The sequence below is a fragment of the Nomascus leucogenys genome, chromosome 3 (genome assembly GCF_006542625.1).
Source record: "Nomascus leucogenys isolate Asia chromosome 3, Asia_NLE_v1, whole genome shotgun sequence".
NCBI lineage: Eukaryota > Metazoa > Chordata > Mammalia > Primates > Hylobatidae > Nomascus > Nomascus leucogenys.
In genome coordinates, this window is record NC_044383.1 from 104,025,887 (window position 1) to 104,047,299 (window position 21,413).

General features: G+C 41.0%; 1 protein-coding gene across 1 annotated transcript in view; it reads left to right on the plus strand.

Annotated features, from left to right (window-relative positions):
• The first annotated feature begins 3,002 nt into the window (after positions 1–3,002).
• Positions 3,003–21,413, plus strand: part of NUS1 (NUS1 dehydrodolichyl diphosphate synthase subunit) — a 34,969-nt gene continuing 16,558 nt past the window's right edge. Inside the window, 2 exon segments of the mRNA XM_003255621.3 lie at positions 3,003–3,613; positions 20,598–20,723. Coding sequence (XP_003255669.2) covers positions 3,199–3,613; positions 20,598–20,723 — 541 coding nt within the window. The 5' untranslated portion in view covers positions 3,003–3,198.

Below are 21,413 nucleotides of genomic sequence, written 5' to 3' on the forward strand. Positions count from 1 at the left end.
TTACTGCTTTTTTGAAATGACAAAAGACGAAAATCTTTAGAAGAGAGAGGACTCCATAAACTTAAGATTCCAAGTCTGTCCAGAGCAAGACATCCAGTGTGGCTTTCCTGTTATTCCAGAATTGTGGCTGAGAACAAAAGGCACTGAGTCCACCTCCTTCTAAGTACAGTGAAGCAGCCTGAAGTTGACAGCAACCACCAAATGCAAAGCAGGTTCACTGTGCACTGGTTACTGGTTCAGCCCACTGCATTTTGGACTGCACTTTTCCTATATCCAGTGTCCAGTGACGCAGAACACTCACACACAAGTTACATGAAGTGGGTTTATTACTTACAGACAGGCAGCAAGGGACAACAGAAGCATAAGTCAGGCAGCAAGGGACAACAGAAGCATAAGTCATAATGACCATATCTCCCAATGCTGAGGAAAACTTCTTAGGGAGGATGGCGTCTCATCTGCTCGTGCACCGCTTGCACCGCAACTAAGGGACACCAGAAAGCAATTTGCTCTCAGTTTTTACCACAGGGCAATGGGATGTGCTGGGCTAGTACTAGTTGAAGGACATCCTATTTCTGGAAGAGACTGGAACAGAGCCTGGGCTGTTCTGGCCAGTTCCTTCTTGTCTATAGTATATTGCATTCCAATACATTCTACAGTTATTCTCGAGAACTACAGTTCTCTGGTTCAAGGCCACCCAGAGAACTGTTAGGTATGAGACCCTCCATCCCTAGCCTACTGACAGCTGACAGAGAAGAAAAGTGGGTACTGCCGCCCCACCACACTTTAGGAGGCTGAATATCCTGGGAGCTAGGGGACCTGCTACTAGGAGGAAACTCTAGGAGGAAAACAAGGAAACAAATGGCTGGGGAGAGACGCCAGGATCTGCATGTGGGTGTGTCAGATGGACATGTGGCTAGAATCCTTTTGCTTAAGTTTGCAATTCAAAGAAATACAGGGGCCGGACGCGGTGGCTCAACGCCTGTAATCCCAGCACTTTGGGAAATCAAGGCGGGCGGATCACCTGAGGTCAGGAGTTCAAGACCAACATGGTGAAACCCCGTATCTACTAAAAACACACAAAAAATTAGCTGGGTGTAGTGGCGGGCACCTGTAGTCCCAGCTACTCGGGAGGCTGAGGCAGGAGAATGGCATGAACCCGGGAGGCAGAGCCTGCAGTGAGCTGAGATCGCGCCACTGCACTCCAGCCTGGGCGACTGAGCGAGACTCCGTTTCAAAAAAAAAAAAGGAAAAAAGAAATACAGAAGATAGAGCCTGTCTGTGCCTGCACACCTGAGAGCAGGCCGCGGGAACATGAGATTGATGTCTTTCATCTTGTCAGAACCGATAGACATTGGCGCAAAGAAGTGAGTATGTTAGAGAAATGTGGCAAGGTAGTCAGCATGGGGGGTGGGGTGGGGTCTGCAGAATACATGACTAAATCTCAATGGGACACTGGCGTTTAGGGAGCTTCCTTAACAAGCATCATGTAGCGGCATAAACTGCAGCAATGGGCAGTGAGGAAGAAGACTGTAGGCTTCCCTGATCATGGCCTTTCGCCTCCCCTTCTTTGTCCATCATCAGAGGAGCTACTGCAGAGGAGACCCGGAGAGAAAGAAGTGTGTGAAGGGTGTGCCTGGTGCCCAGCCCTCAGTTCTTCAGGCTGCACTGCCAAAGGCAGGAAAATTGCACTGCGAAAGGGAGATGGACATGAGATTCAACTTTTAAAGTAAAGTTAAATGAGTCTTAGAAACCAAAATGAGACTAGTTGAAAAAGTGACAATGTTAGAAAAATTAAGTCACATAGCCAAGACGTGAACAGATGTTTCCCAGGGGGAAAGAGGCTTTAGCGAACAAAGAATAGGTAGATATTACAAAAATGCAACTGTTTACACACACACGTGTGTAAATGTATGTATACGTGTGTGTATGTGTATGTGTACAGCTGCATTTTTGTAATACCTCCCTAATCTTTATATATGTACTTATATAAATACAAATAATGTAACTATTATTATTGCACACACACATATATATGATGATAGAGGATGTGGCATGTAGGATGAACCTTGAGAAATGGGTTGGAATGTGGGCAATACCAAGTTGGCAATCAGGAGTTCAGGAGAAGAGCTTGAACAAAAAGGGCAAAGACAGTACAGACTTACCGCGGGGAAGTACAAAACCATTCTAGAGGACCACTTCGAAGTCCAGACGGACAGACACATTAGGGTGTTAAAGGGGATGATAAGGCTTGGATGGGCAGTTTACTTCAAATAGTGGCGGTGATTGAAGTCAGGCACAATGTCTATTTTTCTCCCCACTCTAAACCTAACCCACAGCGTTTGGTCAAAGTCTTGCCGAATAAATGAAAAAAAAAAACAAACAAACAAAAACAAGAATGAAGTGACTAGACTGCCAAGCTGTAGAGCCTCTCTTTTATGTACTAAGCAATGTACAGCCAGGAAAGGATACCTTAGACGAGAATGACATGGGTAGAGGGGTGTTTCAGGAACATGGCTAAAGAGCCTCGCTCTCAGCCTCAGCTGGGCGGTTGAATAAAGGACAGTAGCAGAACCACTCCAGCCTTTGAGGACACTTTTGGAAACCCTGGTGGATTCCCAGCATCAACACTTACTGAGGGCTGCTTTCCATTCCTAGGTTCTTTCCGGCATTTGTAATTTCCACTTAGGACACTTCTACTCCTCAGAAACCGTTTCTGTCGGGGCCGTGAGAGGAGACAGTATAAGACGTTCTGGACCCAAGGGACGCCGTACCCTGGAAGCGCCCATCGCATTGAAGACCCCGTGTGCCTTGCTGGGGTCCCATTCAGAAAGTCCAGGGTCGTTCGCTCATCGCCCTCCACACGACCAGGGGGCGCCCGCGGTATCGGCCCGGCTAGTTCGCAGGAGTGCGCCTTCCCTCACTGCGCCCGGCTGGGCCATATTCTCGGACCCAGAAGCCGCGTCAGAATTCCACGCTGGCCAATCAGAACTGCCCATGTACAACTGGGGGCGGGGCTGCCAAGGGAGGAGGAAGATGGCGGCGGGGGCGAGGTGAGGTGTTGGCAGTGGAAAGGGGTTCGGGCTCGGGGGGCGGGGGGACGCGGAGCGATGGCCCGCGCCGGCCGCAGGGGCGGATAAAAAGCCGTCGCGCCGCGGGAGTGGGCGGGAGGGAGAGGGGGTGCTCGAGGGCCACAAGAGTATGACGGGGCTGTACGAGCTGGTGTGGCGGGTGCTGCACGCGCTGCTCTGTCTGCACCGCACGCTCACCTCCTGGCTCCGCGTTCGGTTCGGCACCTGGAACTGGATCTGGCGGCGCTGCTGCCGCGCCGCCTCTGCCGCGGTCCTAGCGCCGCTCGGCTTCACGCTCCGCAAGCCCCCGGCAGTCGGCAGGAACCGCCGTCACCACCGTCACCCGCGCGGAGGGTAGTGCCTGGCCGCCGCCCACCACCGGATGCGCTAGCGAGCTGAAGGCCCTTCCCTGGAGAAGCTGCCTGTGCGCATGGGCCTGTTGATCACCGAGGTGGAGCAGGAACTCAGCTTCTCGGACATCGCGAGCCTCGTGGTGTGGTGTATGGCCGTGGGCATCTCCTACATTAGCATCTACGACCACCAAGGTGAGGCCCGGTGCGGTGGTGGGGGGTGGCCGAGGCATCTTGGACCGCTGGACCGCTCGTCTGGCGGGTGGTGCCCAGGGCGCGAGTTGCCGCGGCCTCTCTGCAAATCACAGCGCTAGCGCTTTCGAGGAAGGGAGATCAGCTGTATTGAACACCTACTACGTCTCTGGATTTGACTCAGTCGCTTTTTAACGTTTTAAAAATATCCCTTGGCCGGGCGTGGTGGCTCATGCCTGTAATCCCAGCACTTTGGGAGGCCGAGGCGTGCGGATCACCTGAGGTCGGGAGTTCGAGACCAGCCTGACCAACATGGAGAAACCTTGTCTCTACTAAAAATACAAAATTAGTCGGGCGTGGTGGCACATGCCTGTAATCCCAGCTACTAGGGAGGCTGAGGCAGGAGAATCGCTGGAAGCCGGGAGGTGGAGGTTGCGGTGACCCGAGATCGCGCCATTGCACTCCAGCCTGGGCAACGAGAGCGAAACTCAGTCTTAAATAAATAATCTCTTATTCGTTATAATACCGCAGTAATGTAGATGGTGTTTGTATATCTTTGCCAAGGTTTAAAAACATTAACTGATTTGCCCAAGGCCACAAGATCGTAATGGGGCCACAAAGATCGGAATTTTAGCCATTCTGTGCTTTTTCACAGTCTTTGCCTTTGGTTACCACACTGTTTCTTTTAAGAGAGCTCCAGGCGTGAGGCTATAGAGGACTTAGGCATGGGCTGTGTGATAGGTACTGCAAATGGGAGCGGTGGGGATCAGGTGGTATTTGAACTGGGTTTATGAAAAATATGTGAGAGATTGGATGGGCAGAAAAGAAAATGGTCCCTTTCTCTCTTGGAAGCCTGGGATGGTTTGTGATCCTTCATCATCAGTGCCTAACACAGTACTTGATAGAATTGTCCTCTCATACGTTTTGATTGAGGGAACGAATTTCACCATAGAGAGTTTTTGTAAGTACAAAGATTCAGTACTTATTGGGTAGGTACAAACCTAAAGCACTGTGCTAGGCATATTCCTTGGAATCTTGCATTTAATTCCATGGACTCTCAGGCTTGTTAGGAGGTAGGCACACGCTCACATATTTGACATGGTTAATAACAAGAAGTGTTGAGAGTAAAATTACTATTGTGAGAAGAAAGGAGAGAAATTGTGAATGAAGGAACTTGAGAAGTTCATGCAGTGGAGGTGGGATTTAAGCAGGACCTTGAAGAATAGTTAGGAGATAAGTTGAGGAAGACTCAGGTTTGGGATGTCAGGTTTGAGTTTCAATCAGATCTTGAAAGCACTGGAATTTCTTTAAAGATAAAGATGTGAGAAGAATGATTTAGGAGTATTGGTATGAAGGGAAGAAAACGAAAGTTTTATTCTCTGTTCAATAAATTACCTGTGTGCTCTAGAGAAGCATAAATCTTTGTCAGATAGGTAAATTTAAGTGCAGGGTTTTGTCAGAGAGGGTAGGCATATGCCAGACAGTAACGCTTACAGGGTGATATCTGATTGCCCTATCATCTTTCCTGCAGCCCGCAAGGAACATGATGACGCAGTAGCCTGTCGTCACCAAATGATGATTTGCCCTGTAGGGTAAAGTTTGATATATTCAGGGACTGACATTTATGGAACTTGCTAAAGAACTCAGCAGACCAATAGAAATCATGAGACTGTTAGGAGATGACACAATCCATGCCTAACCAATGCAACCAGTTTTGCTTGGGGAAAAAAATAAGTGAAGCAAAAGTAGACATCAAAGACATTAAGCACTGTGATAGGTGGGTTGATGTACAGCCAGGTGATTCTTTTAAAGCAAGTATCTTTATCTTCCAGTAGGGAAGGAAAATATATAGCTAAATTGTTTGACTTGATGACCGTGCCTACTAGTACAGACTTAATGTTGCCACATTTCCTTGTTCGGGCAAGTCCTGTGTTTAAATTGCTGATGTGATTCAGAAGTATCCTGTGTCATAGTTGCTAAAAGAAAAATGATTAGTAATTAAAAGGAAGAAGTAAGCTAAGCCAAGTTTTGGCTGAGAACTGAAAGGCACCTTAAGGAGCATTTTCAGTGAAAGGGCTTACAGGATTTTGTGTCCTAACTGTAAAAGCAGTTTTTTGGTTTGTTTTTTTAAAGGAATAAGAAATATTCCTGAAATAAGAGACCTTCAATTAGTCCATTCTTGGTTTTGATTCGTTCATGCATTCATTTACAGGTGACAGTTGGGGTCTGTTAAGTACCAGATACTCTCCCAGACATGGGAATGCAGCAGTGTACTCATGGAACTTAGATTTCAGTGGGAGTCTGGCAAATAATATACGTGGGTAAATATGTGGTAATGTAAGTGCAATGAGGAAAAGTAAAGCAGAGAAGGGAAGATAGGAATGTTGAAAGTCAGTGGTGTAGGAAGGGTTACATTTTAAATAGGGAGGCCAAGGAAAGGCTCTTTGAATATAGACTTGAAAATATAGGCCATGTGGATATGTAAGAATCACTCAGAGGGAGTATAGACATGTAAGCTTTATTTAGTGTTTCTTTTTCAGTGTTTTTTTTTTTGAGAAGGAGTCTCGCTCTGTCATCCAGGCGGAGTGCAGTGGTGTAATCTAGGCTCACTGTAACTTCTGTCTTCCAGATTCAAGTTCTCCTGTCTCAGCTTCCCCGAGTAGATGGGACGACAGGTGCTGCGCGCCACCACGCCCTGCTAATTTTTGTATTTTTAGTAGAGACAGGGTTTTGCCATATTGGCCAGGCTGGTCTCGAACTCCTGACCTCAGGTGATCCGCCGGCCTCAGCCTCCCAAAGTGCTGGGATTACAGGTGTGAGCCACCTTGCCTGGCCATATTCAGTGTTTCTAAATAAATGTCTATTTAAGCTTATTTCTAGATAGATATTTAACATATGAAAAATCCTATTGAATACTCATAAATGCCACTGGGATACAAGAAGTACAAGAAATGGTGTCTCTTAAGGAGTTTCCACTCAAGGATGTCCATTAAAAATTAACACAAGCTAATATAGAAATGCTAAGTGAATGGCAGATACTTTATTTAAGGAGAAAAAATGGAAAATTTCCCAGGTTACCTCCATATTTGTCTGTTAAGGAAGGGAGCAACACCTGAGCTGGACCTAGTCAAAAAGATAGAATTGGGATTGGCGTGAATAGTGTTCTCTGTGTGTGTGAATGGGGATTTCCCTAATGGCAGCATTCCCATTAGACTAGCTTCAGTAATAGCATTGAGTAGGGTGTTGGGAGCAGTAGGTTAATTTATGTAATGAACAGTTGGGAAATGAGGTAGGATGAAGTCTTGGACAGCTATTCTGGTTATCTACTGCTTTGTAGAAATCTACCCAAAGCATAGTGTTTTAAAACAACAGTTTATGTATTGTCTTAATTCAGTTGGGCAGTTTTTCCTTTGGGTCACTCGTAAGCTTTCATTCAGATAGAGTCTGGGACCTAAAGGTTTCTCCTTATGTCTGGTGCCTGGTTTTCCATGGCTGAAATAGATGGGGCAGGTTGGTCATCTGGCTTCACATGGTCTGGAGGTTGGCTTCAGGGTAACCAGTTAAGTAACTTCCCCCAGAATGAATGTTTCCAGAGACTTGGCCAAAGGCTGAAGCTGAAAGATGTCTTAGGACCTAACCTAGGAAATCATGCAGTGTTATTTTTGCTGTGTTCTCTTGGTCAGAGAAGTCTCATGTTTGTTCTGCATCAAGAAAGTGGAGAAATGGACTTCACCTCTCAATGAGAAAATGGCTTGTGTAGAAAGGTTGGGTGAGGATTTGAAGGGAGATGGATGGGCAGCCACTTTGAAGACAAGCTTACCACCTTACATTTTGTTCTGTCCTACACCCCTTTGCCCTCAAATTTGTACTTACATTCGTTCTAATTATGGTTGGATCTAGATAATAATATTTAATCCTTAGACTAAAAGGTCTATTATATTGACCTTGATTTGACTGCCAGCAAACTGATCTTTTTGTTTTTCACTGCCTACAATATTTCTTGATTATAATAGAGTCTGCAAGTAATTCTTTCATCTTTCAAAAATTCGAGTTGTTCTCTCAGGACAGTGATCAGGAATGTTTTGAGTTCAGAATTCTAGTGAGATTTGGCTGTTCTATCTATATGATTATAATTTAAGAAATGACCATAACTGGGATGGTACAAGAACCAGGGGTTGGGGTAAGTGGATTTTATTGTTCTAGCCTTAGCAGTGTTGTTTGCCTGTGTCTCACATGCAAGTACACTTGGCTCCAAGTTATCTGGATATGTATTGTTATCTTAAGTGACAGAACTTGTTCTTATTTCCTGACTTTATTGTGCCTTGCTGGGAACCTTGCTGTTGGTCGGTATTTTTCAAAACCTGTCTGTGGACCATCTGTGAATTAGTCATTGGGGATGCTTATAAAAAATACAGATTCAACACACTTAGTAATCAAACTTAATGAGGGAACTGGGACCTGGGCATCTCTTTGTTTTTGTCAAGCTACCTATATGATACTTCTGCACACTGGAGTTTAACGCTAACGCAGATCAAAGGATACTCTGCTACTTGCCTTACATTAGATTATTTATATTTCATGTTGCTTTTCATGATTGAGGATAATTTGGGGTAAGCCTTAGGATTATTTGCTGTAAATTGGAATGATCCAGAATAAGGCATTGCCTTCTGTGTGAGAATTCAACAGTAAGACGACAAAATTTTTTTTGTGCTGTTCTTTCTAGTGTTATTTCCTTAGTTTATTTAAATCGAAGCTAGGTTGCTTTTGAAATGGTTTTTGGGTATAGGTTTCTCACAGTAACATTTTAAAAGTCTGCCCAGTGTATCCCACCTTTTCAACCTATTTCTCAATGCTTTGCGTACCTTTTACTACGTCTGTATTTAGATTATTTAATGTTTCGTCTTCCTGGAATTCCCTCTTTTCCTTTTTCTGGCAAATGGCTGTATACCTACCAAGAGGCTATTGTTCATCTTTTCTGAGTCAATCCTAAATATCACCTTGTATATTTTTGCCTTTCTTGAGTATTCACTCCATTCCCTATCTTACTGTATCTCTGAATCTCCTCAGAACTTCAAACCTCTCTAAAGGTACTTCTGTTCTCTGCTTTGTGTAGTCATATTTATATGTATATGTGCACAAACTTTCTTACTCGATTATAAGCTCCACAGATGCTATCCATCCTTCTCATTTTTGCTTTTCTTACAGAGTGTATCTTGGTGTTATGCATGTAATGAATAGTTAATGTGTGTTCCTTGAATTCAAAGAAGGGCTGCATTTCCTGTAGATAAGAATAATGAACTGAGTTGCACTTTCTGCTTCCCAACACAATACCCAGAAGCCTTAAAGTAATGGAGGAAAATGAACATAGTTTACCTTAGTTTACTTAGTTGGCACAGTGACACAGATACTATTGAGAAGTATGATTTTCTTAAATTTAGTCTCCTTATGTTGAAATACAGAGGTGCCGGAAATGTTGAAAGTCTAAATATAAATGTGATTACATTTGACATACTGAATAGTGCAACCTAGTGTTTATCTTCCCTCACGTGGAAACTCATGTAAGGGAGCATTCTGTTCTTAATCTCTACTTTTGTGTAGTTGACTTCTTGTACAGAGTTTCACAATTATCTTAACATCCTTACAATTGTGAAAAAAAGTTTCACAATTACCTTAACAGGTAGCTAGGCAAAGGGCTAGCTACCTGTCAAAAGACTGTTGATTCTTTTTTTTTTTTTTTGAGATGGAGTCTGGCTCTGTCGCCCAGGCTGGAGTGCAGTGGTGCAATCTCGGCTCACTGCGACCTCTGCCTCCAGGGTTCAAGCTGTTCTCCTGCCTCAGCCTCCTGAGTAACTGGGATTACGGGCATATGCCACCATGCCCACCTAATTTTTTGTATTTTTAGTAGAGATGGGGTTTCACCATGTTGGCCAGGCTGGTCTTGAACTCCTGACCTCAAGATCCACCTGCCTCAGCCTCCCAAAGTGCTGGGATTACAGGTGTGAGCCACCATGCCCAGCCTGTTGATTCTTGTAAGTCCATCCTAACTATCATCTCTGAAGTAGCCTCTCTAAACTATTCCATCCCCAGTCTTACTCTGTCTTTGAAAAATTCTATCTGCTTTTGTTAACTTTTTAAATGACCTTATTCTCTATGTACCCTTTTGTTTAACTATAGTACTGGATCAGTGTATTAAAGTAAACCTTTGCTGAGTGTGGTGGCTCATGCCTGTAATCCCAGCAGTTTAGGAGGCTGACATGGGAGGATTGCTTGAGCCCAGGAATTTAAGACCAGCCTGGGGAATATAGTGAGACCCCATCTCTGAAAAATAAAAATAAAAAATGAGCTAGACATGGTGTGTGCCTGTAGTCCCAACTACTTAGGAGGCTGAGGTGGGAGGATTACTTGAGTCCTGGAGGTTGGGGCTGTAGTGAACCATGATTGTACCACTGTACTCTAGCCGGGGTGAAAAAGTGAGACCCTGTCTCAGTCAATCAATCAATACATCAAACCTATATCTTAATAAAATAATTATCCTTGGTTGAACTTTTAGTCTGTACTGGATACTATAGAAAAGTGCCTTAAGTCGTTAGCAGTTTTACAGATAAAGAAACTGAGAATTAAAAAGCCAGGTTCCAAATCTAGTAAAGAGCAGATCTAGAATTTGAACCAGATTTTTATTCTAGAGCTTTTGTGCTTAACCATTACATTATTTTGATTTCCAGTGGTAAGAGAATGTGACGACAATAGTCACTTTTAGTGCTGTTTCTGATCTTTTGGGTCATCTTCAAGCCTTGGTAAACAGGCACTTATCTACAGGTCATAGAAATTATTTGTAAAAGATATTTAAAGACTAATAGAAATTTCTTCATCCCACTAGTATACATGTTCATCCTTTGAATTATAGGACACATTTTTTAAAAAACCAGCTAAAAATTTAATGTTATGGTGCTCCAGGTTTGTGTTACGCTGTTAGTTTGTCAGGTGAGCAGATTCTGTAAATATATTCTCATTTTAAAAATGTCCAACAAGATGCCAAAAAAACCCACATGGATTGTTCATTTTACGTATCTCTTGTGCTGACAAGCTAGGACTTAAATCCAGCCCTCATTTTGTTATATACTTTGTCACCATTACAGATACCTGTTCTCCTACTACAGCACTGCAGTATAATTTTCTGCAGTATAATTGTTGTTCTGTGAGGTGTCCTGAAGGGCTCTCTCCTGAAATAAAATAGCTTTTAATGGCCTATGTATTTTGTTATGATTTATTTTCTTATGACTACTTCAGTCATGTAAAATTTTAATGGTAGATTTTTTTCATTTTAAATAATTGCTCCATAAATATATGTTTTCTCTGAAGATTGCTCTCTAGTCATTTTATAATTGAGTTGTTAGAGGTAACTTAGGTGACTAGTTTAAAAAGAAAAAGAGGGAGGCCAATTTTTAGAACTGGCGTTTATTTATAAATAGAGATTACTTTAATTCCATAACCAGTGAAGTGCTTAATAATGAGGAGAGATTGTTTCAGTGCTTATCTCATTTTTTCTCGTTTGTTCTTGTGAGTACTTGCTATTATTTCTTAAGTCTGTTTCTGTAGAAGGGAATAAATAATCACAGTAAAAATTCCAGTTTCAGATTTAAAAGAGATAGTAAATGTATTTTAAAAGTCTCATTTTATAGACTTGATTATACATTTCACATACCTTTTAAAATAATCAGTATTTGAGGAATGCAGATAAGATTTGCTGATGGAATACTTGTCTAATTAAACTCCTTGTGACTTGGTTCCCTTAATTTAAAAAAAGTATGCATGTCATGACTTTATTATTCAGTTAAGGTGTAAGACTGAATACAGTATGTAACCTAATAGGTAGATTAGGCAAATTAACTTCTACTCTACTCTGCTTTCTTCTTCTTTTTTTTTTTTTTTGAGACGGAGTCTCGCTCTGTCGCCCAGGCTGGAGTGCAGTGGCGCAATGTCGGCTCACTGCAAGCTCCGCCTCGCAGGTTCACGCCATTCTCCTGCCTCAGCCTCTCTGAGTAGCTGGGACTACAGGCGCCCGCCACCACGCCCGGCTAATTTTTTTGTATTTTTAGTAGAGACGGGGTTTCACTGTGGTCTCGATCTCCTTACCTCGTGATCCGCCCGCCTCGGCCTCCCAAAGTGCTGGGATTACAAGCGTGAGCCACCATGCCCAGCCTTCTGCTTTCTTCTAGTCCATATGTCTGGCTTCTCCTCTGTTGTACTTCCAAATGTTGTGGTGTCCTAGAGTTTGGAGCTGTATGTATGCCTTTGTCTTTCTGTTATTCACTTTGTTGCAACTACTCAACTCTGCTAGTGTAGCCAAAAATGGCCATAAGCAAATGTGGCTATTTTCCATACCAGTAGTTTGCTGACCCCTGTCCCTCAGATAATCTCCCCATGGCCTTAAATGTCATGTGTGTGCTGACACTCAGGTTTGGGCTGGAAATACAGTCCCGATATCTCCCATAATTCCAGACTTCTGTATCTAACTCCTTGCCTAAAATCATTTATTAGGTCAATCCTATGCCTTATATGTCTAAAACAGTACTTTTGAGACCTAATCCTTGTTTTAGTCTCCATTGTGGCCACCCAAGTTTAAATTACCATTGTTCTTTCACCTGGATTACTGTAGTAGCCTCCTAATTGATCTCCATTTTTCTATCCTGGTCCCTGCATAATCCATTCTTCACCTACAAGCGAGGTGATCTTTTTTTGATGGCATCATTCGGACTGAATAAAATCCTCCAACAACTTCTCGTTGTAGTTGGAATGCTTTAGAAATTCATTACCAAGGCCCACAGGCCCCTTCATGTTATGGCCACTGCTGCCATTTCTGGTCTCCATATGATACTCTTCTTTCCTCGAATGTGATGAGAAACCTGACTGCTGAGAGAGAATATGCAATAGAGTGATTCCTATAATAGCAATCACCTGGGGAAGTATTGATTTTTATATTTTAAGAACTGAAAAAAAACAGCAAAAAACTTTTTGTTTAATACAGTTGTTAAAATAATCATGAGACTAGCACCAAGGAAGGATACATATTATACAAGTAAAAAAAGCAGGATGCAAAATTGCATAATCGCATACACTAGGATTACATATGCATGTAGACAAAGACTAGAAAATATTGAGAAGTAGAAATAGTTGTGTTACAATGGTAAGGTTAGGGACATTCCAGTAGTTATGGGGAAGGTTAGGGAACATTCCCTTATTATCTAAACATTGAACATCTTATGTTTTAAGACTAGAATTTAAAACAAATGTTTCTTAGAATCTAAAATGAAGTCTTCATTTGGCCCCCAAAATGCATACCTGCTGTTTATTAAGAAATAACAAAAGCATGGTAGTCTTTCTGAGGTATAACTTTGCTAGAATAATTTTCTTCTTTCATGGAAGTTGAAGATTTTGTGGTTTTACTTTTATTTTTTTCAACTTTTATTGTAGATTCAAAGGATATGTGTGCAGGTTCCTTACTTTGGAAATTGAAGATTTTCTTGTGTGTGTTTTGTCATAAATGGCTATTTGATATATCTTTGCTTTCTTTCTTTTTTTTTTTAGAGACAGGGTCTTACTTTGTTGCCCATGCTGGAGTGCAGTGGTGCGATAATAGTTAACTGCAGCCTTGAGCTGCTAGGCTCAAATGACCCTCCTGCCTCAGCCTCCTGAGTAGGTAGTACTACAGGTAGTACTACAGTCACAAGCCACCATGCCTGGCTAATTCTTTTATAAAGACAGGGTCTTGCTACATTGCTCAGGCTAGTCTCAAATTCCTGGCCTCAAGTGATCCTCCCATCTCAGCCTCCCAAAGTGTTTGGGATTATAGGCATGAGCCACAATGCCCAGCCCATTTAACTTTTTTCTTTATATTTCGTATAGTTTACATTTGGGAAATTGAGAGTACATGAAATATAATTTTAAAGCAACAAAACATAAAAATCTTTAAGCCATTATTGCAAAAACTTATTTTAGATTCCCAAGTCACTCCTGAAGAATTCAAATATCTGTTTGCCCCATGAAACCTCCTTAAAAGCCTTTTAAAAAAGAGCTCTGGAGTCAGGAGAATCACTTGAACCCAGGAGGTGGAGGTTGCAGTGAGCCGAGATCGTGCCATTGCACTCCAGCCTGGGTGAGAGAGTGATACTCCGTCTCATTAAAAAAAAAAAATAGCCAGGCACCGTGGCTCACGCCTGTAATCCCAGCACTTTGGGAGGCCGAGGCAGGCGGATCACGAGGTCAGTAGATAAGACCATCCTGGCTAACACGGTGAAACCCCGTCTCTACTAAAAATACAAAAAATTAGCCGGGCGTGGTGGCGGGTGCCTGTAGTCCCAGCTACTCGAGAGGCTGAAGCAGGAGAATGGCGTGAACCCAGGAGAAGAGCTTGCTGTGAGCCGAGATTGCACCACTGCACTCCAGCCTGGGCAACAGAGCAAGATTCTGTCTAAAAAAAAAAAAAGCTCTAGTCCTAGTTTTTTCAAAAAATACTACTCATTTATTAAAATATAGGTTGTATTTATTTTATAAAATTCAACTTTTTTGGAGGGGAATTCAAAATTTAGTTGTACAGTGGAGTTTAGTATTGTTCCTTTATCAGAGTTAGAAATAGTAACTGAAGGCCGGGCGCGGTGGCTCACGCTTGTAATCCCAGCACTTTGGGAGGCCGAGGCGGGCGGATCACAAGGTCAGGAGATCGAGACCACGGTGAAACCCCGTCTCTACTAAAAATACAAAAAAATCAGCCGGGCGTGGTGGCGGGCGCCTGTAGTCTCAGCTACTCGGAGAGGCTGAGGCAGGAGAATGGCGTGAACCCGGGAGGCGGAGCTTGCAGTGAGATTGTGCCACTGCACCCCAGCCTGGGCGACAGAGCGAGACTCCGTCTCAAAAAAAAAAAAAAAAAAAAAAAAGAAATAGTAACTGAACTGAATAATTAGAGGGATACCTGGATTTCAGGCCAAATTCTTAGATGCTTGGCCAAAGACAATTGCTTGACCTTTCTGGATCTTTTTCCTCACCTGTAAAAGGTTGGAATAAAGTGATTCTTGAGGCGCAATAGTATATAATTCTATAAAATACTGTTTTCTTAAAAATTTGAGTATTTTCAAGTGTTTTCCCTAAATCAGTTATTTCTGAATGAATATGGCCTTAGCTTCCTTTTACATAAAATAACTTTTGTAATAGTTTCTTTATCATTTTGGCTTTAGTTTGGATTCTAGAAGGGAAACAGGATGAATTATAATATGAGAAAAAGAATCTGTACATATACTATGATATTACTAGAGGAATTGCCTGTTTTAGTCAAAGCCAACCTTATATCTTGTATTTCTTGTGTATCATGTGAAGTTTGTGTGTGTGTGTGTGTGTGTGTGTGTGTGTGTGTGTGTAGACACTGAATCCTGAAGCAAATTGTAAGCTGTAATATTGCTTGTAAGTATAATCACATTTCTGGGTGGGGCCAAGTTATGAGTTGTTAGGAATCATTTTGCCCATAGTGTCTTGTCTACACTCTTAGCAGTTCTCAGAAACCATACCTTTAAATTTCATTTCTGCATCCAAATCAGCCAAGACAAAGATTCTGTTCCAATAACTGTATGAAAGTCTTTATAAGAGACATTTTGTAACTGTGTCTCTCTGTAATATTCTTTCCTTTTAGTGGAACTTCTGCCTGTGTGCAATAAGGAAGTGTCTGCTTTTCTTGTGGGATGTTCCTGGAAACCGAAGAAAAATTCCATTCAGTGACATGTTCCTTTTTGTTTCGTTATTGTTAAGCGGCACTTTGTACATTGGTAATTCAGTTGATTAAATAAACATTGAACTGCTATATGGAAAATATGGGAAAAGAGATGAGTAAGACACACGTTCACAAATAAGACTACAGTTGAGAGAAGGGTGGAGAGATTTAAGCTATAATAAAAAGTAGAATATTCGTTTATTAACAAGTTTAAATGAGTGTATGTGGAGGGGTTGAGAGTGAGGGTAAGTCAGAGGAGGAATGGGGCACATCTGGCTGGGGAATTGGGAAAGGCCTCTTGAAGGTAAATGACATTTCAGCTGGCCTGTGAAGAATTAGGAGAATTTAACAGGCATGGACTTGATGAAGTGGCATAAAGGATGGAGGTTGGAGTCACTCCATGTGTTTTTGAGGAACATAGGCAATTCTGATTTGTGGGGATAAAGTATTACTGGGAAGTGGAAAACTTCATTTGATTTCTGTTCAACAAGCATGGAAGCATAGGCTGGAATGTTAATGTTGGGCTGAGCAGTTTGTTCTTAATACACTAGGCATTTTAGGAACCGTTTAAGATACTGAAGTTGGAATGTGCCAGGATTGAATAATCTGGTGGTGAAGCTAGCAGTACTTAATAGAAGGGGGCAGGAACACCCACAGAAGTTGCTTATAATATTATAAGGAAGTAGGCTGGGCCGGTTGCTGATGCCTGTAATCCCAGCACTTTTTGAGGCCTGAGAAGGAAGGATCACTTGAGGGCCAGGAGTTAGAGACCAGCCTGGTCAACAAAGCAAAACCCTGTCTCTACAAAAATGAAAAATAAAAAAATTAGCTGGGCACAGTGGTGTGCACCTGTAGTCCCAGCTACTCAGGAGGCTGAGGCAGGGGAATCACTTGAGCCTAGAGGCTGGAGGCTGCAGTCAGCTATGATAGCCCCACTGCACTCAGCCTGGATGACAGGGTGAGACCCTGTTTCTTAAAAATAGGTATGTGTATATATAATAAAGAACAGCACAATGGCTTGGAACAGTGTGGGCAATGGACAGAAAGGAATATGGATATAGGAAACATTGCTGTAAAAGAGTATGTGGGCTTAGCATAATTAGTAGGGCTTTGGGGGGTGATAATGGTAGAGTAGAGAGGATGCCTGGGTGACTGGGCAGATACTGATGCCTTTTTTAGAAATAGTGCGTCAAGAAGGAGGACTTTTTTTTTTTTAATTATAAACCACTTTATAGCAGTTACGATTTTATATCACCTGCTGTCCTACTACCCCTGTACATTTACTGTTCTCATTTTGCTTGTCCCCTTCCAGTCTTGTTCTTAAATGCATGTAAGTTATACACTTAAAGTCCTGCTCCTTTTAATTTAATTTCTAACCTTGATGTCATATAAGTGTTCTGAGAGCTAGCTTTATTAGATAAGCCGCCAAGGTTTGGCTTTGTTCACTCTCGGATGCCTACAGAACTTCAAGGTAGAATTAGATGTTTGAATGAACTAGAAATGTTAGGAACCAAATGATCCTGTTTCTACTTACAATTTTAATGTTTTGTTCATCATGGATACTTTGGCATTTTAATTTTTAAAGATACTGCATTGTTATTCGTTATCTTAATTACTGAGTTTTTTTGGCACCCCCTTAAATTTTTGCACCCCAAATTTTACCTCACTTATTTTTGTCTGGGGTTTTTTTGTTTTCAAGTCTTGTGAGTGACTAGAATCAGAAAAGAATGAGCACATGGACAGAAAAAGAGGGCTGAGACAGGAACCCTGAGGAATAATCTTTATTTAGGGTGAAAAGAGGAGGATTCAGTGGAAAGTGAGAATGGGCCATTCAAGGAGCCAGGTTACTTGTTGAATCAGGAAGAGAACATTGAGACAAGTTGGGATAAAGGTAGAATTTTGAGAAGGAAGCATGGTGGTCATTAATGGTAGTGCTTCAGAGAAGTTGAGGAGGGAAGAATAAAGATTGAGGAGAGGTAGTGAATATTCTGATGATAAGATTGTCATCCATTGCTTTGAAGAGGGCAAGAGTTCCTGAAAAGATTTACCATTTTAATCTGGAGGCTAAGGTAAATATGAACAAATTGGTGAGAACTGAAGGCTAGGTTTTTAAAAAGAGTATCAAAGGAGGGGATTGGTGTGATGTGAATAGACAAAGCAGGCTTTCCTAGTATTACCCAACACTATTAAAATGAATAAATCTTAGTTTTTATGGGAAAGGGAGTCATTTACCATTTGATTTTTAATAAACTTATATGTCCTGGCTGGAGTGTTATGGAGATTTTACATTTTTTTTTTTTTGTCTGTTTTAAAGAAAAGAGTCTTTCTCTGTTGCTCAAGTGGAGTGTAGTGGCATGATCATAGCTCACTGCAGCCTTGAACTCCTGGGCTCAAGCGATTCTCCCACCTAGGCCTCCTGAATAGCTGGGACTAAGAGCATGTGCCACCATGTCCAGCTAATTAAAAAACATTTTTTTTTGTAGAGACAAGGTCTTGCTATGTTGCCCAGGCCAGCCTCTAATTCCTGGCCTCAAGTGTTCCTCCTGCCTTGGCCTCCCAAAGTGCTGGGATTACAGGTGAGAGCCACTGGCACCCAGCCCATTGTTAAATTAAGAAATTTTTGAAATTAATATGACTTCCATAATTTATACATATAATACAGACCAAAATGTGGTCTAACTTGTATAGATGGTTGGAAATCTTGTAAAATTTATAAGCTGGCATCATATATTTTGTATGCTGTTTCAGAATATATGCTTTTTATATACATGTGAATTTTATGATTGATTTGGGGATATGATTATATCCTACACTTCTGCATTACTCCACAGGTATTACTGTTCTAAAGATTGCCATTCAAATAGCTCCTGATATTAATCACCTTCCTTTAAAAATTTTGCTAATATTTAGTGATAAATTTTTTGCTTAATCTTGTTCTAGATATGGCTGTTTCAAAATGTTCACTTTTATATTTCCACGCTTAGAGTCTTATGATTGTGGGCTTTCGTAATAATTGTGGGCATTCATATGTAGTGCCATCTTAGCCTTCTACTTTTCTCTATATATACCTACTTATATTTGAAATCTTATTAATCGTTATTCTTGTGTATATGGCTGTCCCACGTTAAGGAGGATGACTCTCAAGTGTATATATATCTATGTCGCAGTTTCTGAGCTCCCATATTCTTTCAGCAGACATTTATTTACTGTTTGCTCTGTGCCAGGTACTGTGGTTGGCCCTGGTGAGCAAAACAGATAAGATCCCTACTCACATTGGTGCTTATATGACCTCTTTTGAACTCCTTCTGTGTCATTTCTCTTAATCACTTATATAGTAATCCTCACCTAAATTTTCTATCATCAGCTGTCTAAAACCGAACTTACCCTTTCCTTCAAACCAGTTCTCTTTGTGGAATTTTCAACTTTTAAAAATGTTATCGGCCAGGTGCGGTGGCTCACGCCTGTAATCCTAGCACTTTGGGAGGCCAAGGCGGGCGGATCACGAGGTCCGGAGGTCAAAACCATCCTGGCTAACACAGTAAAACCCCATCTCTCCTAAAAAAATACAAAAAATGAGCCGGGCATGGTGGCGCATGCCTGTGGTCCCAGCCACTCAGGAGGCTGAGGCAGGAGAATCCCATGAACCCAGGAGGCAGAGGTTGCAGTGAGCCGAGATTGCGCCTCTGCACTCCAGTCTGGGTGACAGAGTGAGACTCTGTCTCAAAAAAAAAAAAAAAAAGATTATCATTTTCTGCTACCTAGGATAAAAGCCATGGAATTTTCTACATTCACTTCTAAGTCAGTCATATACCATATTCTCTCAATTCTTCCTTTGTGGTAAATCCTTTTTCCCCTCATCGCCTCAACAAATTATGTATGGACTAATAAAGTGGTCTGCTGCTTGCCCTTCTGTATGCTGTTGCCAGATTAATTCTTCTAAAGATGCAAATTTTTACGTATTCCCATTATTGCTCAGAAATTGTTGCTTATCCATTTGATAGGCAGAATGAGATAAAAACTAGGAGTATCCTCTTACCAGTTTTTTCACATCCTTTGCATCAGCAGTATTGGTCTGTTTTTTTAACATTCCAAACTCATGCTTTTTCTTAAGCATTTTTTCCCACCTGATATCTTCTCTAGTTTCTTCTGTTTAACCTTCTGAGTTCATCTCAGCTCAAATCTTATAAAGCCTTCCTCACCAAAGGAGACTACTTTTGTAACTACTGTTACACATACACTTCTGGCTTGGCATTTGTATACAGTATATTCAGCAGGTTCTGTGCCATAGAGATATATATATATAAAAGTTGGAAATTCTACAAAGAGAACTGGTTTGAAGGAAAGGATTTAAGCAGCTTTATATGTATATATTTATTATATATATGTGTATATATTAGCCTGTGTTCTCTCTCCCAGTTATTTTGTTAAACTACTTTAAAGTCACATCTGACTGAGAGTGCAGAGTAGGAACATTTGATAAAGATTAAAAAGGCAATGGCTACTAGAAAGCTGCCTCTGCAAATTGTCAAAGACTTGTTCCTTTTTTTTAGTTAGAGCTCTTACTAGTTTTACATTAAATGTATGTCACATATTTCCTTTGTCTTTCTCATCTTTCTCAATAACATGGCAGTAGTTAACAGTGTTAACTTTTCCCTGCATAGAGGACCAATTATTGTTTTATGTATTTTATTTCTGTGCTTTGTTTTAATTTACTAAATTGTTTTTCTGTTCTCTACTTTTTACGTAATCCTTATTACTTCCTCTTACGATTTAAAAAACTAATCAAATTGAGGCAAGAGTATTTAATACAAGTAGTAAATCTGCAGAAAATGTACATTAGACTGTGAGTGAGGAACATAACAGGCTCTAGACCACTGCTGCAATTTATAATTGCTTGGAGAAGAACCTTAAAGAGTTTAGGCCTCAGTTTCTGAATCCATAAAGATTTTAAGTAAGTGATCTCTTAAAATTCCTAAGTCTAAATTTCTGTCATATTCACATGCCACTACTTAAGTAGTTACCTCTGTTCTTTTTTTTGCTGGAAGCCAGACTCTTGTATTAACAAAGTTTTGTTGTCATGTCTTCCTTTTAGATTCTAGTTTAGGACTAGTCATTACAGCTTTGTTTGAGATTTGTTTAGTTCTGGATCTAGTGTTGTTTTCATAGCAATCATTCACTTGAAGAGGAAAAATTAACCTAGTTGTGTTTTACTTGCCTTTTTCTTTTTTAAAGGTATTTTCAAAAGAAATAATTCCAGATTGATGGATGAAATTTTAAAACAACAGCAAGAACTTCTGGGCCTAGATTGTTCAAAATACTCACCAGAATTTCCAAGTAGTAATGACAAAGATGATCAAGGTAAGCATGAATGTATAATTGAACATGTAACATATGAAGATGTGTGTTTTGTGTTTCATGGCAATTTCTGTTACTCTGTCATTTATTCATTCACGTTACTCTGTTACTCTTTATTGTCAAAATCTTTAATCATCAGATTTAGACTTTCCCGTCTTAATCTTGGTAAAAAGTGAACACATGGTAAGGATCTTATTTAACCAGGCAAATTTTTTAACTGGTTCCACAGAGAATCCATAGAATGGACACATTTGTAGAGATATTGAAATGAATATATAAATAGAGGTACAACTGGTTGTTCTATGGGGTGAGGAAAGAAATTGAATCTTTGCTGGACAAGAAAGAATTTGCATGTCTATAGATAAGAATTTTGCAGTGTTATCTGAGAATCCCATCAGTTGTAAGATAGCTCCTATAGAAGTAGAATTGATAAAGGTGTGTATGCTATAGGCAATGCATATTCCACTCTAACAGTTTTTTCTTAGTCTTTTTCTTTTATTCTGTGTTACTGCTAACGATATCGCAATTATAGAGGAAATTTTAGATGCGTGAAAATTTGTTAGCTAGCCTATAAAGTTTCTGTTTTCTAGAGGATGTAGTCACAATGTATAGTCATTCTGAACACTTTGAAAAGAAGGCAGTGTATAAATATATACATGGATGTGATTTGGGATATATGGATCCTTTCAGAGG